This window comes from Crinia signifera, chromosome 2 (genome assembly GCF_055691185.1).
Source record: "Crinia signifera chromosome 2, ASM5569118v1, whole genome shotgun sequence".
Lineage (NCBI taxonomy): Eukaryota > Metazoa > Chordata > Amphibia > Anura > Myobatrachidae > Crinia > Crinia signifera.
In genome coordinates this window covers 7,039,257-7,057,608 of record NC_139218.1, presented here as the reverse complement: position 1 = coordinate 7,057,608, position 18,352 = coordinate 7,039,257, and the positions used below count along the sequence as shown (strand labels likewise).

Below are 18,352 nucleotides of genomic sequence, written 5' to 3'. Positions count from 1 at the left end.
CCTGCATACACAGCCTGATGTACACCTCCCATCCATATATGCTGGACACTGACCTATGTATATGTATCCCTGCATACACAGCCTGATGTACACCTCCCCTCCATATATGCTGGACACTGGCCTATGTATATGTATCCCTGCATACACAGCCTCCCCTACCTGTATGCTGGACACTGACCTATGTATATGTAACCCTGCATCCACAGCCTCCCCTCCCTGTATGCTGGACACTGACCTATGTATATGTAACCCTGCATACACAGCCTGATGTACACCTCCCCTCCATATATGCTGGACACTGACCAATGTATATGTATCCCTGCATACACAGCCTGATGTACACCTCCCCTCCCTGTATGCTGGACACTGACCAATGTATATGTAACCCTGCATACACAGCCTGATGTACATCTCCCCTCCCTGTATGCTGGACACTGACCTATGTATATGTAACCCTGCATAAACAGCCTGATGTACACCGCCCTTCTGTATATGCTGGACACTGACCTACTATGTATATGTATACCTGCATACACAGGATATATACCTATCCTCCCTGTATGCTGGGCACTAACCTACTATGTATATGTGCCCCATATTCACCCCACCTGTTACTCTGTGCTGGACACGATCCTGTACCCCGCAGGAACACCCCCTGTACTACATATATGTGCCCCATTCCCACCTGTCACTCTGTGCTGGACTCTATCCTGTACCCCCTCAGATACACCCCTGTACTATGTGTGTGTGCCCCATTCCCACCTGTCACTCTGTGCTGGACACTATACACTCCTGTACTATGTGTGTGCCCCATTTCCACCTGTCACTCTGTGCTGGACACTATACACCCCTGTACTATGTATATGTGCCCCATTCCCACCTGTCACTCTGTGCTGGACACTATACACCCATGTACTATGTATATGTGCCCCATTCCCACCTGTCACTCTGTGCTGGACACTATACACCCCTGTACTATGTATATGTGCCCCATTCCCACCTGTCACCCTGTGCTGGACACTATACACCCCCTGTACTATGTGTGTGCCCCATTCCCACCTGTCACCCTGTGCTGGACACTATACACCCCCTGTACTATGTATATGTGCCCCATTCCCACCTGACACCCTGTGCTATACACTATACACCCCCTGTACTATGTGTGTGCCCCATTCCCACCTGTCACTCTGTGCTGGACACTATACACCCCTGTACTATGTATATGTGCCCCATTCCCACCTGACACCCTGTGCTATACACTATACACCCCCTGTACTATGTGTGTGCCCCATTCCCACCTGTCACCCTGTGCTGGACACTATACACCCCCTGTACTATGTGTGTGCCCCATTCCCACCTGTCACTCTGTGCTGGACACTATACACCCCCTGTACTATGTATATGTGCCCCATTCCCACCCGTCACTCTGTGCTGGGCACTATACACCCATGTACTATGTATATGTGCCCCATTCCCACATGTCACTCTGTGCTGGACACTATACACCCCTGTACTATGTATATGTGCCCCATTCACACCTGGCACCCTGTGCTATACACTATACACCCCATGTACTATGTGTGTGCCCCATTCCCACCTGGCACCCTGTGCTGGACACTATACACCCACTGTACTATGTGTGTGCCCCATTCCCACCTGGCACCCTGTGCTGGACACTATACACCCCCTGTACTATGTGTGTGCCCCATTCCCACCTGGCACTCTGTGCTGGACACTATACACCCCCTGTACTATGTATATGTGCCCCATTCCCACCTGTCACTCTGTGCTATACATTATACACCCCTGTACTATGTGTGTGCCCCATTCACACCTGTCACCCTGTGCTGGACACTATACACCCCCTGTACTATGTGTGTGCCCCATTCCCACCTGTCACTCTGTGCTATACACTATACACCCCTGTACTATGTGTGTGCCCCATTCCCACCTGGCACCCTGTGCTATACACTATACACCCATGTACTATGTGTGTGCCCCATTCCCACCTGTCACCCTGTGCTATACACTATACACCCCTGTACTATGTGTGTGCCCCATTCCCACCTGGCACCCTGTGCTATACACTATACACCCCCTGTACTATGTGTGTGCCCCATTCCCACCTGTCACTCTGTGCTATACACTATACACCCCTGTACTATGTGTGTGCCCCATTCCCACCTGGCACCCTGTGCTATACACTATACACCCCCTGTACTATGTGTGTGCCCCATTCCCACCTGGCACCCTGTGCTATACACTATACACCCCCTGTACTATGTGTGTGCCCCATTCCCACCTGGCACCCTGTGCTATACACTATACACCCATGTACTATGTGTGTGCCCCATTCCCACCTGTCACTCTGTGCTATACACTATACACCCCCTGTACTATGTGTGTGCCCCATTCCCACCTGGCACCCTGTGCTATACACTATACACCCCCTGTACTATGTGTGTGCCCCATTCCCACCTGGCACCCTGTGCTATACACTATACACCCATGTACTATGTGTGTGCCCCATTCCCACCTGTCACTCTGTGCTATACACTATACACCCATGTACTATGTGTGTGCCCCATTCCCACCTGTCACTCTGTGCTATACACTATACACCCCTGTACTATGTGTGTGCCCCATTCCCACCTGGCACCCTGTGCTATACACTATACACCCCCTGTACTATGTGTGTGCCCCATTCACACCTGGCACCCTGTGCTATACACTATACAGCCCTGTACTATGTGTGTGCCCCATTCCCACCTGTCACCCTGTGCTGGACACTATACACCCCTGTACTATGTGTGTGCCCCATTCCCACCTGTCACCCTGTGCTATACACTATACACCCCTGTACTATGTGTGTGCCCCATTCCCACCTGTCACCCTGTGCTATACACTATACACCCCTGTACTATGTGTGTGCCCCATTCCCACCTGTCACTCTGTGCTATACACTATACACCCCTGTACTATGTGTGTGCCCCATTCCCACCTGGCACCCTGTGCTATACACTATACACTCCCTGTACTATGTGTGTGCCCCATTCCCACCTGTCACCCTGTGCTATACACTATACACCCCTGTACTATGTGTGTGCCCCATTCCCACCTGTCACCCTGTACTATACACTATACACCCCCTGTACTATGTGTGTGCTCCATTCCCACCTGGCACCCTGTGCTATACACTATACACCCCTGTACTATATGTGTGCCCCATTCACACCTGTCACCCTGTGCTATACACCCCCTGTACTATGTGTGTGCCCCATTCCCACCTGTCACTCTGTGCTATACACTATACACCCCCTGTACTATGTGTGTGCCCCATTCCCACCTGGCACCCTGTGCTGGACACTATACACCCCCTGTACTATGTGTGTGCCCCATTCCCACCTGGCACCATGTGCTGGACACTATACACCCCTGTACTATGTATATGTGCCCCATTCCCACCTGTCACCCTGTGCTGGACACTATACACCCCCTGTACTATGTGTGTGCCCCATTCCCACCTGTCACCCTGTGCTGGACACTATACACCCCCCTGTACTATGTGTGTGCCCCATTCCCACCTGTCACTCTGTGCTGGACACTATACACCCCCTGTACTATGTATATGTGCCCCATTCCCACCCGTCACTCTGTGCTGGGCACTATACACCCATGTACTATGTATATGTGCCCCATTCCCACATGTCACTCTGTGCTGGACACTATACACCCCTGTACTATGTATATGTGCCCCATTCACACCTGGCACCCTGTGCTATACACTATACACCCCCTGTACTATGTGTGTGCCCCATTCCCACCTGGCACCCTGAGCTATACACTATACACCCCTGTACTATGTGTGTGCCCCATTCCCACCTGTCACCCTGTGCTATACACTATACACCCCCTGTACTATCTGTGTGCCCCATTCCCACCTGTCACCCTGTGCTGTACACTATACACCCCTGTACTATGTGTGTGCCCCATTCCCACCTGTCACCCTGTGCTATACACTATACACCCCTGTACTATGTGTGTGCCCCATTCCCACCTGTCACCCTGTGCTATACACTATACACCCCTGTACTATGTGTGTGCCCCATTCCCACCTGGCACCCTGGTCTATACACTATACACCCCTGTACTATGTGTGTGCCCCATTCCCACCTGGCACCCTGTGCTATACACTATACACCCCTGTACTATGTGTGTGCCCCATTCCCACCTGGCACCCTGTGCTGTACACTATACACCCCTGTACTATGTGTGTGCCCCATTCCCACCTGGCACCCTGTGCTGGACACTATACACCCCCTGTACTATGTGTGTGCCCCATTCCCACCTGTCACTGTGCTGGACACTATACACCCCCTGTACTATGTGTGTGCCCCATTCCCACCTGTCACCCTGTGCTATACACTATACACCCCTGTACTATGTGTGTGCCCCATTCCCACCTGGCACCCTGTGCTGGACACTATACACCCCTGTACTATGTATATGTGCCCCATTCCCACCTGTCACTCTGTGCTATACACTATACACCCCCTGTACTATGTGTGTGCCCCATTCCCACCTGGCACCCTGTGCTATACACTATACACCCCTGTACTATGTGTGTGCCCCATTCCCACCTGGCACCCTGTTCTGGACACTATACACCCCTGTACTATGTATATGTGCCCCATTCCCACCTGTCACTCTGTGCTATACACTATACACCCCTGTACTATGTGTGTGCCCCATTCACACCTGTCACCCTGTGCTGGACACTATACACCCCCTGTACTATGTGTGTGCCCCATTCCCACCTGGCACCCTGTGCTATACACTATACACCCCTGTACTATGTGTGTGCCCCATTCCCACCTGGCACCCTGTGCTATACACTATACACCCCTGTACTATGTGTGTGCCCCATTCCCACCTGTCACCCTGTGCTATACACTATACACCCCTGTACTATGTGTGTGCCCCATTCCCACCTGGCACCCTGTGCTATACACTATACACCCCCTGTACTATGTGTGTGCCCCATTCCCACCTGTCACCCTGTGCTATACACTATACACCCCCTGTACTATGTGTGTGCCCCATTCCCACCTGTCACCCTGTGCTATACACTATACACCCCCTGTACTATGTGTGTGCCCCATTCCCACCTGGCACCCTGTGCTATACACTATACACCCCCTGTACTATGTGTGTGCCCCATTCACACCTGTCACCCTGTGCTGGACACTATACACCCCCTGTACTATGTGTGTGCCCCATTCCCACCTGGCACCCTGTGCTATACACTATACACCCCTGTACTATGTGTGTGCCCCATTCACACCTGTCACCCTGTGCTATACACTATACACCCCTGTACTATGTGTGTGCCCCATTCCCACCTGTCACCCTGTGCTATACACTATACACCCCTGTACTATGTGTGTGCCCCATTCCCACCTGTCACTCTGTGCTGGACACTACACCCCCCCCCCCCCCCCCCCTGTACTATGTGTGTGCCCCATTCCCACCTGGCACCCTGTGCTATACACTATACACCCTGTACTGTGTGTGTGCCCCATTCCCACCTGTCACCCTGTGCTATACACTATACACCCCCTGTACTATGTGTGTGCCCCATTCCCACCTGTCACCCTGTGCTATACACTATACACCCCTGTACTATGTGTGTGCCCCATTCCCACCTGTCACCCTGTGCTATACACTATACACCCCTGTACTATGTGTGTGCCCCATTCCCACCTGTCACCCTGTGCTATACACTATACACTCCCTGTACTATGTGTGTGCCCCATTCCCACCCGTCACTCTGTGCTATACACTATACACTCCTGTACTATGTGTGTGCCCCATTCCCACCTGTCACTCTGTGCTGGACACTATACACCCCTGTACTATGTGTGTGCCCCATTCCCACCTGTCACTCTGTGCTGGACACTATACACCCCTGTACTATGTGTGTGCCCCATTCCCACCTGTCACTCTGTGCTATACACTATACACCCCCTGTACTATGTGTGTGCCCCATTCCCACCTGTCACCCTGTGCTATACACTATACACCCCTGTACTGTGTGTGCCCCATTCCCACCTGTCACTCTGTGCTATACACTATACACCCCTGTACTATGTGTGTGCCCCATTCCCACCTGTCACCCTGTGCTATACACTATACACCCCCTGTACTATGTGTGTGCCCCATTCCCACCTGTCACCCTGTGCTATACACCCCTGTACTATGTGTGTGCCCCATTCCCACCTGTCACCCTGTGCTATACACTATACACCCCTGTACTATGTGTGTGCCCCATTCCCACCTGTCACCCTGTGCTATACACTATACACCCCCTGTACTATGTGTGTGCCCCATTCCCACCTGTCACTCTGTGCTATACACTATACACCCCTGTAATATGTGTGTGCCCCATTCCCACCTGTCACCCTGTGCTATACACTATACACCCCCTGTACTATGTGTGTGCCCCATTCCCACCTGTCACCCTGTGCTATACACTATACACCCCTGTACTATGTGTGTGCCCCATTCCCACCTGGCACCCTGTGCTATACACTATACACCCCCTGTACTATGTGTGTGCCCCATTCCCACCTGTCACCCTGTGCTGGACACTATACACCCCTGTACTATGTGTGTGCCCCATTCACACCTGTCACCCTGTGCTATACACTATACACCCCCTGTACTATGTGTGTGCCCCATTCCCACCTGTCACTCTGTGCTATACACTATACACCCCTGTACTATGTGTGTGCCCCATTCCCACCTGGCACCCTGTGCTGGACACTATACACCCCCTGTACTATGTGTGTGCCCCATTCCCACCTGTCACCCTGTGCTATACACTATACACCCCTGTACTATGTGTGTGCCCCATTCCCACCTGGCACCCTGTGCTATACACTATACACCCCCTATACTATGTGTGTGCCCCATTCCCACCTGTCACTCTGTGCTATACACTATACACCCCCTGTACTATGTGTGTGCCCCATTCACACCTGTCACCCTGTGCTGTACACTATACACCCCCTGTACTATGTGTGTGCCCCATTCCCACCTGTCACTCTGTGCTATACACTATACACCCCCTGTACTATGTGTGTGCCCCATTCCCACCTGTCACTCTGTGCTGGACACTATACACCCCTGTACTATGTGTGTGCCCCATTCCCACCTGTCACCCTGTGCTATACACTATACACCCCCTGTACTATGTGTGTGCCCCATTCCCACCTGGCACCCTGTGCTATACACTATACACCCCTGTACTATGTGTGTGCCCCATTCCCACCTGTCACCCTGTGCTATACACTATACACCCCCTGTACTATGTGTGTGCCCCATTCCCACCTGTCACTCTGTGCTATACACTATACACCCCTGTACTATGTGTGTGCCCCATTCCCACCTGTCACTCTGTGCTATACACCCCCTGTACTATGTGTGTGTGCCCCATTATCACCTGTCACTCTCTGGGCCGATAGCGATGACGTCCTGTATTACCGTGTGACGTACCGGTTTCCCGCTCTTACCGCTCTTTGTTAAACTTCAAGGAATGAAGCACCGCCGGACGCTTCTGTCTCAGGTTCCACAGGTGCAGCGTCTCGTTCGCACACGCAGTCACCAAGGCTCCCTGCAAACAAGCACAGACACTAATTGTACCATACGTGTAATCAGTATTTATTGACGTGTCCCCGCTGTGCCTCGCCGTGGGACACGTCTGACCTCTCAGAGATACATCTGATTATTATACAGAGAGACATTACAGTGCCGCTCCCTGCATGGAAAGTGACAGTGACATTACAGCTGCTGGACATGAAGGTTCCTGCACATAAGGCGGTACAGAGGTCACCTCATACTCTATTGCCCCAGTCACACCAAGCGCCCCCTCTTCAATGCGCCTACTCCGATGAGACTTGGCTTGTGGGGAGCATCTTTGGTACTTGTTTCCTAGCACGGTGCCCAGATTTCCTACGTACGGCACCGTAGGGAAATCACATCGCATCCCATGGGCCATTATAGCGGCATGCAATGCAATTTTTTTTTTATGTCATTTTTTATATGGCTATTGTACCCCACTATATCGCATGGCATGGCATCGCATGTCCCGCAAAATCGCATGCGATTTTATAGGGTGTGCGATGCCATGACATTAGGTATACAATATTATGATTGTATGTCCCAAAAATAGGTTTAACGCACCCCCCACTATCCACGCCACCCCGAAGCGTGGCGAGCGGCGGCGGAACGCGTCCTCCGACTTTTTCATTACCCCCACTATCCACGTTGGCGTGGAATTGATTTTATATAGTGTGGCGAGCGCAGCAAGCCCTGCGAGGGAACGCGGATTACTTTACATGTATTCCGCGTCCCCTCGCGGGGCTCGCCACGCTTTGGGCTAGGTGGCTCGCCACACTATATAAAATCAACTCCACGCCGACGTGGATAGTGGGGTAATGAAAAAGTCGGAGGACGCATTACACCGCCCCTGCCGGGGCTCGCTGTGCTCGCCACGCTTTGGGGTGGCGTGGATAGTGTGTGTGGGGGGGGGGGGGGCATTAAGCCTATTTTTGGGAGATACAATCATACTATTGTATACCTAATGTCATGGCATAGCACCCCATAAAATGGCATGCGATCAAAAAATGGCATGCGATGCCATGCGATGAGATGGGCCTGGGGACATAAGAGTGAATAAATTAACTTAAAAATCGCATTGCATGCGATGGCATGCGATTTTGCGGGAGGTGCGATGGGATGCAATGAGATGCCCTGGGGACATGAAAGCAGTGAATAAATTAACTTTAAAAAAAAAAGAGAAAAATACCATCGCATGCCACTAAAATGGCATGCGATGTGATTTATTTACGCAGAATAGCCCTTTACGCAATTAACCTGCTAGGAAACAAGTACCGCATCTTTTCCTATATAATACGCGTCGGTGGTATTCAATCTGCCAAACTTTTTAGACCGTTTTTTAGTCATTGAAACGGCACGGTCGAAAATGGCTGCAATTGAATAGTAATGGGTCCAATAAGTCCCGTTTTATTGGCTAACCAAAAATAAAACAGACTAATTGAATACCCCCCTTAGTTACTATATGGCAGTGGTGGCCAACCTGTGGCTCTTGAGCCTCATGCGGCTCTCCCCCTTGTAAAGTGTGGCTCCTGCTCCCACTGCTGCCCGTCGCCCACCGTCCGTCCCAGTCCCCCCTGCTGCCGGTTCCCTGAATCCCTTCTCCTTCTGAGGGGAGGAGAGCGCGCATCGCGCATCTCTCCTACCCCTTACTGTGCATCCTTGTGACTGGGCCGTCCGCCAAGCAGAGCTCGTGGGCCAGCAGCCAATCAGGAGCCGGCCAGCGAGCTTTGATTGGTGGGCGGCCCAGTCACAGGGAAATGAGTGGGAAGGAGACGCGCGGTGTGCTGTGCTGTGCTCTCCTCCCATCGGTGACATGACAGGAGGACTGCAGGGGACACGAGACTGTCCTCTCCCCACCTGGCAGCAGCAGCAACAACGATGAGTGCTGCTGCTGGGAAATTTGCACTGTGGGGGCATAGCAGTTTGTGGCACTGTGGGGGCATAGCAGTTTGTGGCACTGTGGGGGCATACAAGCTTTTTGGCACTGTGGGGGCATACCCAGCACCGTGTGGTGCATACCTGGCACCGTGGGGGGCATATGTGTATCTGCCACTATTGGGGGCATATGTATATATGGCACTGCACTATTGGAGGCATATTTGTATCACACCCACCCAAGGGGTCAAAATAGACTACGCCCCTTTTTTGGCGCATGCGCCTTCGGCGCGCGCATGATGTCGGCTCTTTAGCTTGACTACCGATATTTTTCGTCTCTTTACCTCTGACCGGTTGGCCACCCCTGCTATATGGTGCAACTAGCCTATGTCAGAAGACCGCACTGATTAATCTGAGGTGCGTCACTTGTACTTCTGTGTGCGAATGAGTCTGAATCTGTATATGAAACGCCATTTTATTACGCCAATTTCTGTTGTGTCTCATCTGCGTCTTTGTACATATAGACATCTAATTCCTGGGTAAAGTTGTGTGTCACATATAAAGGATTGCGCTCCCCAGGAAACTCGCACCACATAGCGTATGGAGGATATGTGGTGCAACGGCACCTTGCATCCTCCAAAGGGTGCAAGGTGCTGTCCGGGTGCCATTCCATTGCTTTTAAACGCCGGCAACAGCACCGGATTTGATCTTGCAACCCTATAGTTGGGTGGAACTCACATAAAAGTGCTCATTTCCGTATGGAGGTGCGAGCAGTTTTAGGCGAATTCCGCCTGCTGTAAAGTGCGCCCGATGCCGTGATGATTCATGGCACCTAATAGGACGGACCCTCGGTGTAAGAGGACGCTTCTGTACTGCGGCATTATGTCACATAGGCCTTGTTGCTGCAGGACACATGAAGCAGCGCTGCAGGGGTGACCGCCACACTCACCTCATTGATTAAGAACTGGAGATGCAGGACGGCCGCGCTGCTATCATGTTGGCAATGGCAGTCCACGCCGGGCCGGCCCAGTCTGTTGTGATCAATAGTTAAGGATTTTACTGGTGAACAATTATGAAGCAATTAACCTTGCCAGTGCGGCAATTACGTGTCCCTGTCCCTGGGGAGGCAGACGGAACATTAACCATTAATGCAACGTACGGCGGAGGAGATGCTACAATATAATTCACAGACGTGACACGGACACCCCCCCCCCCCTCCCCCAGCAGGATAACAGCACCGTCACTGAAGCACAGGAGGACTGCAGACAATCCTATTTGTCATTCTTACGTCTTTCCCATTTCCCCCTCGGGCATATAAAGGAGAAATAGCGTATATGACAGACACATTGGGCCGCATTCTACTGTCGCCATCCGGGTGGCCACCTGCGCACTTCTAACCGCACCCGGCTGAGGCGTGGTAACTATGGAACATATTCTAGTGTCCGCGCACCCCTGTGTGTACATTCATCAGTCATTTATGCCCATGTGCAGCCGCTGTGTGCGAGCGGCCATGGCGAATAGATTCAGCGGGCGGCGGCAGGCGTGGGGTGAAGGACCAGGGAATGAGCCCATGGGAGGGCAGCTGACAGCTGTCCACCCGCTTCCCGCACAGGGTGTCTGCAGATATTAAGTAGGCGTAGACATGACAGAAAAACCATTGGGAGTGTCCGGGAGAACGATAGGCGTGTATGAACGTATAAGGGCGGAGTGTGACATCAGCTCCGGGCCGGATACGCCTGTTCTCCGGTAAGTCTCTGGCTCCGCGGCGCTGGGATGAATTGTGCTCAGTGTAAAACCGATGCTGATCCGGTTACAGTGGTGATAAAGGATTCCTTATCACCACTTGGCCGGTGCCCTAATGATAAATAGGTCCTATAATCTCTTTATTAAACATTTCCTGAGTACGGCTGAAACTAATCACATGGGACAGGAGGTATCCGGACAAGTCTATGTACACAGTCATTAGGATGACACCAGACGGTCGACATGAACACTAGGTCGACACAAGCAAAGCGTCGGCTGACATTAAAATTGTCGATCTGAGTTTTTAACGTCTGTTCCCATTTTGTGACTTTTTCATGCCGATTGGGAAGGTGATGTGCGCCGAACACTACACTAATACCCCGTTCTCACTGCAGCCAAATTCCCGGGTCTAGCATGTAGACCCGGGAATTTTCCTTTTAACACTGTATTTTTGGCAGTGTGAACGGGTCGCATATCCGGATTTCATACACGGGTAAAACCCTTCTTTTTACCCGCGTCTGAGATCCGGATATGCAGACACGGGTCGACCCGTTCACACTGCCGAAAAACCCGTGTTTAAAGGCAAATTCCCGGGTAGAACTTCTTCACCTGGGAATTTGCCTTGCCGGTGTAGACGTATGTTACTGGCCACAATAAAGGATTTGGTGCACTCACATTGGGTCACAATATATACATTTTTTCCCAGCTAAATAAGTGCTGACATTAAATGAGGGGTACAAGCAGGTGTTTGGGTTATTTGTAGGCACAACTACTCCCACCTATAAGCCTAAACACACTTGTGCCTCTCATAAAAAAAATCCATATATGCATCTCATACAAACTTTTTTAACTGCTCAGAGATGGCAAAGCATACGCTTAGTAAAACCTAAAGAGAATTATCGCAGGTTTTGTTCTCGCGGATAACAGGTTGTGATTAAACCCCCGTTTCATCCCCAAGCCGCATTTTTGCGATGCCTACTTTTGAAAAATCATTTCAGGGAGAAAAGCAACAGCCAGGGGGTGGGCCTTGCGACGCCGGGGGTGGGCCTTGTGATACCAGGGGGCGGGCCTTGCGACACCAGGGGGCGGGCCTTGCAATGCATCATACATGGCCGTCATATCATGAGGAACAGAAAGTCAGGTGATTGGATAGTGCTGATACGATTACTTACTATGCAAGCTGCAATCATAGGAAATCCTTCTTCCCCTGAACCAGCCATTACAGAGTAGCTGATGGCCTCTATACAACGTTCTATTGATGGAACCTTGGATTATATTTATGAAGCATACTGTATAGCAACATTGCAAACTGCAGGTAACTGCTACTCCCTATTGTTTATGTCATTTATTTATTAAGAAACCCCAATTTTGAGAGCAATAACTGATTTGCACCTGCAAGGTCTCTGCAAGCAGGCAGAAGCCAGGTTCCTGCAACCCGTCAGGTCTGTGAGGGTTCAAATTATTTGTATCTGACAGGTTGTATCTCCCCTACACCAAAACTTACATTATCAAACTTTACACACCATGAAGTAATACTCAGATGGGGAGGAGGGAGGAGGATAGACTACTACGAGGAGGGAGAGGAGGATGAGAGTGAGGAGAGGGGTGAGGGAAGCATGGGCTGTCTACACGGAACGTAGCATAGAGAGGAGAGCCAGTGGGGAGAGCCAGTGGGGAGAGCCAGTGGGGAGAGCCAGTGAGGAGAGCCAGTGAGGAGAGCCAGTGAATACTTACACGCAGTTCACTTCTTTCTGCAGTCTGGCAGCGTCTTCACTCCCTTTCTAGCGCAGCGGTACACATCACAGACACATCAGCGGTACACATCACAGACACATCAGCGGTACACATCACAGACACCTGCGCGATGATGCCGCGCCATCATCGCGCTTGCGCAGTACGCACCGCGTAAGTGAAGAGGCAGCTCCGGGAGTCCGTGAGATGTCCCAGGATTCCGGGAGTCTCACGGATATTCCAGGAGAGTCGGCAACCCTGCTGTATATGCCCCACAGGCATTATCATCATCACTGTATATAAAATACTCCTCACCTCTATGAGGTGTAGTACCACCAGTGATCACTAGAGGCCACTCGACGGACCAAATAACTCCTCAACAGAAAGTGAAACCAACATGATCTGATATGGGCCCCGATCTGATAGATGCAGCCCCACCGCCGTACCTAATTCATTCGCAGTCGCGCACACAGGGGGAAATCACTCACCATTGAGTCTAGACTTACTCAGTGCTGCCATGGCCGTGGGGAGATGGAGGCTGCTGATGGCAGCGGCCAGGGAATGCAGGATACTTATGGAAAACGATGCGTTACTGCCCAGGGTGTCAATCACGGCTCGCACATGTGCACAGCGTACCGTGCCCATGCGTGGACATTCAATAATCCTAACCAGAATCGGGAGTTTACTCCTAAACATGGTACACAGACACAAATTGGTCCTGCAGACACATTGTTCATACACACTAGAAGATATGAAAGACAAAAGATTGGTGAACAATTTCCCTTGAGCTGATCATGAAAGATATTGTGCATCAGACTGACCAGCGGGTGCATGAGCGATACTGGCAGAGTGACCCGCATGTCCGCCATGTCCGGAAGATGTCAGTATCTTGAACAATGAGCGGGGGGGGGGGGGCCTTCAGAAGCCCCTTTCTGAACGAGATTGATGCCAACATCTTCTAGTGTGTATGGGCCTTTATGCAGATGATGGCTTATCTTTCCAATGAGTGCTATAAGGAACAATTGCATATATAGAGAATTCTAAACTTTTTTGTATATCAAACCCCCCCCCCTAAACTTATACTTAACTTGTATAGCGGGTACCGGGTGATACCCACAGGTCTTGTTGCAGCTCAAACCATACAGCCCCCCCCCCCCCCCTGACGTACACCAATGTCCCCAAACCAAAGTGTCTCTATTATTAATATTAACACTATTATTATCACTATGATGTGTGACCCATCGCTCAGCTCCCAAAGAGAACCTGCAACATTCCAGCGCTGGTGAAAGCCGCAATACTTTGCGCTGTCCGTTATGGCTGTATTATTTCAGGTTTACCCCGTAAGTTACTGACCGGCTTTATATAAGATGATCCCGTAGCACTGGCCTGGTCCATACGACACTGCTATACGCTGGCCTGCTCTGTATGACACTGCTATACACTGGCCTGCTCCGTACGGCACTGCTATACGCTGGCCTGCTCTGTATGACACTGCTATACGCTGGCCTGCTCTGTATGACACTGCTATACGCTGGCCTGCTCTGTACGACACTGCTATACGCTGGCCTGCTCTGTACGACACTGCTATACGCTGGCCTGCTCTGTACGACACTGCTATACGCTGGCCTGCTCTGTACGACACTGCTATACGCTGGCCTGCTCTGTATGACACTGCTATACGCTGGCCTGCTCTGTATGACACTGCGATGCGATGGCCTGCTCTGTACGACACTGCTATACGCTGGCCTGCTCTGTACGACACTGCAATGCGATGGCCTGCTCTGTACGACACTGCTATACGCTGGCCTGCTCTATACAACACTGCTATACGCTGGCCTGCTCTGTACGACACTGCTATACGCTGGCCTGCTCTGTACGACACTGCTATACGCTGGCCTGCTCTGTATGACACTGCTATACGCCGGCCTGCTCTGTACGACACTGCTATACGCCGGCCTGCTCTGTACGACACTGCTATACGCTGGCCTGCTCTGTACGACACTGCTATACGCTGGCCTGCTCTGTACGACACTGCTATACGCTGGCCTGCTCTGTATGACACTGCTATACGCCGGCCTGCTCTGTACGACACTGCTATACGCCGGCCTGCTCTGTACGACACTGCGATGCGATGGCCTGCTCTGTACGACACTGCGATGCGATGGCCTGCTCTGTACGACACTGCGATGCGATAGCCTGCTCAGTACGACACTGCTATACGCTGGCCTGCTCAGTACGACACTGCGATGCCATGGCCTGCTCTGTACGACACTGCGATGGCCTGTACAGAGACAGAACCACGTCAGGCTATCTGGGCCTGCGGTGCCGCCTTGCGCTGGAATGTGCTGACAGAACCGGCTGAGGAGAGTCTCTGCCTCTCTTATATGTTTATACATAATGCAATTTCTTCTACATAATGAAATTAGCAGGGAGCAGAGAAATGAAGCGGCTGACAGTTACTCTGGATCCTATATGTTCAGCCTGCTGTCTATTTGTCTTCAGCGTTTACCAGACCTTCCCATAGTGCTCGGCAAACATATGCTTAAAGCCTCCAATTTCCATAGAAATACAGAATAAACAACCTTGTTTATTGATGGCTGCTCCTTGGAGATGCAGCAAGGCATTATGGGAAGTATATAGATTCCATTAGGAAAAGCTAAAGATCCTGCTCTTTACCCTCATTTATCTATTTATCACATTGTAACACAATAACGGTAATTTATGACCCCACAGCCGCTAGCGGGACGTAACCTGATTAGCGGGGATTTCCTGGATGAATGGCTACACGGAAACCACAGTATATGTATCATTGCCTGTGAAATAGGTGGCGATGGGGTCATACAGGGCGTGCATGCACTTCCCAGCAAGCTCTGCTGCCTGATACACTGCAGGGAGGTAATGGAGGGATGGGGGCAGGGCGGCGCAGTACTAGACATGATGGGGGGCCAAGCTGATGAAATGGATGGGAGTTAGGATATTGTGCAGGAGACAGGACAACATAGGAGGACACAGGATGATGAAGGAGGAAAGGGGTGATAACGCAGGAAGAGACAGGGGCGGACGCAGAAAGAGACAGGGGCGGACGCAGAAAGAGACAGGGGCGGACGCAGAAAGAGACAGGGGCGGACGCAGAAAGAGACAGGGGCGGACGCAGAAAGAGACAGGGGCGGACGCAGAAAGAGACAGGGGCGGACGCAGAAAGAGACAGGGGCGGACGCAGAAAGAGACAGGGGCGGAGGCAGGAAGAGACAGGGGCGGAGGCAGGAAGAGACAGGGGCGGAGGCAGGAAGAGACAGGGGCGGAGGCAGGAAGAGACAGGGGCGGAGGCAGGAAGAGACAGGGGCGGAGGCAGGAAGAGACAGGGGCGGACGCAGGAAGAGACAGGGGCGGACGCAGGAAGAGACAGGGGCGGACGCAGGAAGAGACAGGGGCGGACGCAGGAAGAGACAGGGGCGGACGCAGTAAGAGACAGGGGCGGACGCAGGAAGAGACAGGGCGATAACGTAGGAAGAGACAGGGCGACGCAGGAAGAGACAGGGGCGGACGCAGGAAGAGACAGGGGCGGACGCAGGAAGAGACAGGGGCGGACGCAGGAAGAGACAGGGGCGGACGCAGGAAGAGACAGGGGCGGACGCAGGAAGAGACAGGGGCGGACGCAGAAAGAGACAGGGGCGGACGCAGAAAGAGACAGGGGCGGACGCAGAAAGAGACAGGGGCGGACGCAGAAAGAGACAGGGGCGGAGGCAGAAAGAGACAGGGGCGGAGGCAGAAAGAGACAGGGGCGGACGCAGAAAGAGACAGGGGCGGACGCAGAAAGAGACAGGGGCGGACGGAGAAAGGACAGGGGCGGACGCAGGAAGAGACAGGGGCGGACGCAGGAAGAGACAGGGGTGATCACGTAGGAAGAGACAGGGGTGATCACGTAGGAAGAGACAGGGGCGATAACATAGGAAGAGACAGGGCGATAACGCAGGAAGAGACAGGGGCGGACGCAGAAAGAGACAGGGGCGGACGCAGGAAGAGACAGGGGCGGACGCAGGAAGAGACAGGGGCGGACGCAGGAAGAGACAGGGGCGGACGCAGGAAGAGACAGGGGCGATAATGTAGGACGACAGGACAACTTAGGAGGACACAGGATGATGTAGGAGGAACCGGGCAATGACGCAGGCAGAGAGGATGTAGGATGAAGTCGGAAGAGACAGAGGGGGTTATTCTTATTCCTTCGGTCATGTGCAGACTTGTGGGGTGACATTTAATGAGATGCGAAAATGTGATTTGTGTGGGCAAATAACGGCCGAAATGGCACTTTCCCGAATTCACATATCTAATGAGATGCGAAATCACACATTCTGAAACTGCGAGTTTTAGTCGCGCCGGAACTCGCATCCAGATGTTTTTGCATCGAAAAGTATACAATTCGCATATTTAATGAGATGCGAATTCGGGAAAATGTGCCTAAAAATCGCCAAACATGCAGACCAGGTTCTGACAGGTGAATTGGCCAGAACCCTGCACAGATCATTGAGATCTGTACTGGTCCTGTCTTAAAAAATGTGTAAAAGGTCAACATGGGTCAAGGTCAACACTGTTTTTTGAGCCGACATGAGCCGACAGGCGGTATTTCATGCCCTACCATCCACTAGGGCTCAGTGGGAGAATAACAGTGTGCCGAGCGCAGCGAGGCACCGTGCCCGAAGCATTGTGAGTGAAGCGAATGATGCGAGGGGATGCGGTGCACTTGAAACGGTGTCCATGTTGATTGTGTTGCCATTCGGGTCAAAAAACAGTGAAAAACCCCATGTCGACCGTTTGACCGTGAATCTTGACCCATGTCGACCTAGTGGTGTCAACCCAATGCTTGTCGACACCCGTATATACAATGACTCTCCTCATACACCAGCACATGATTAGTGCAGGACGCTTCGCTAGCAGAGGCCTCTCCAGTACAGATAGGTTCGGGCTTTACATAATAAATAATACTCTCTCTGACTTAGCCTCAATGCTAAAAAGGGGATTTATGGAGAGCTGACTGCACAGACGCAGATGAAAAGGATCCATCTCCACCTAGAATCAATGTGAGATCATCCTACAGATCTGCTGCAAGATCGCAACATTGCGGCCCTTATTCTGGTGGACTCGCCCTGCGGATGGTGGTACGCCCGCCCCCCTTCGCACGCCGGGTTCGTTCGTCTGGCAATCCAATGGATGTTATACATAAACGCATGCCAGTGGGAACCTCCCCATCGTTCGATGGTCGCCAACCATCGAATGATGGTGAAGGCGCATGCATAGGTAAGGGTGGTCCAGACCACTCGTGCATACG

The 18,352-nt window shown here is 51.9% G+C and overlaps 1 protein-coding gene across 1 annotated transcript in view; it reads right to left on the bottom strand.

Moving 5' to 3' along the window:
• Positions 1–18,352, bottom strand: part of STXBP5L (syntaxin binding protein 5L) — a 370,406-nt gene that overhangs the window by 260,215 nt on the left and 91,839 nt on the right. Inside the window, exons 3-4 of the mRNA XM_083170643.1 lie at positions 10,505–10,586; positions 7,575–7,675 (exon numbers count right to left, since the gene is read on the bottom strand). Coding sequence (XP_083026769.1) covers positions 7,575–7,675; positions 10,505–10,586 — 183 coding nt within the window. The remainder of the gene's footprint in view (positions 1–7,574; positions 7,676–10,504; positions 10,587–18,352) is intronic.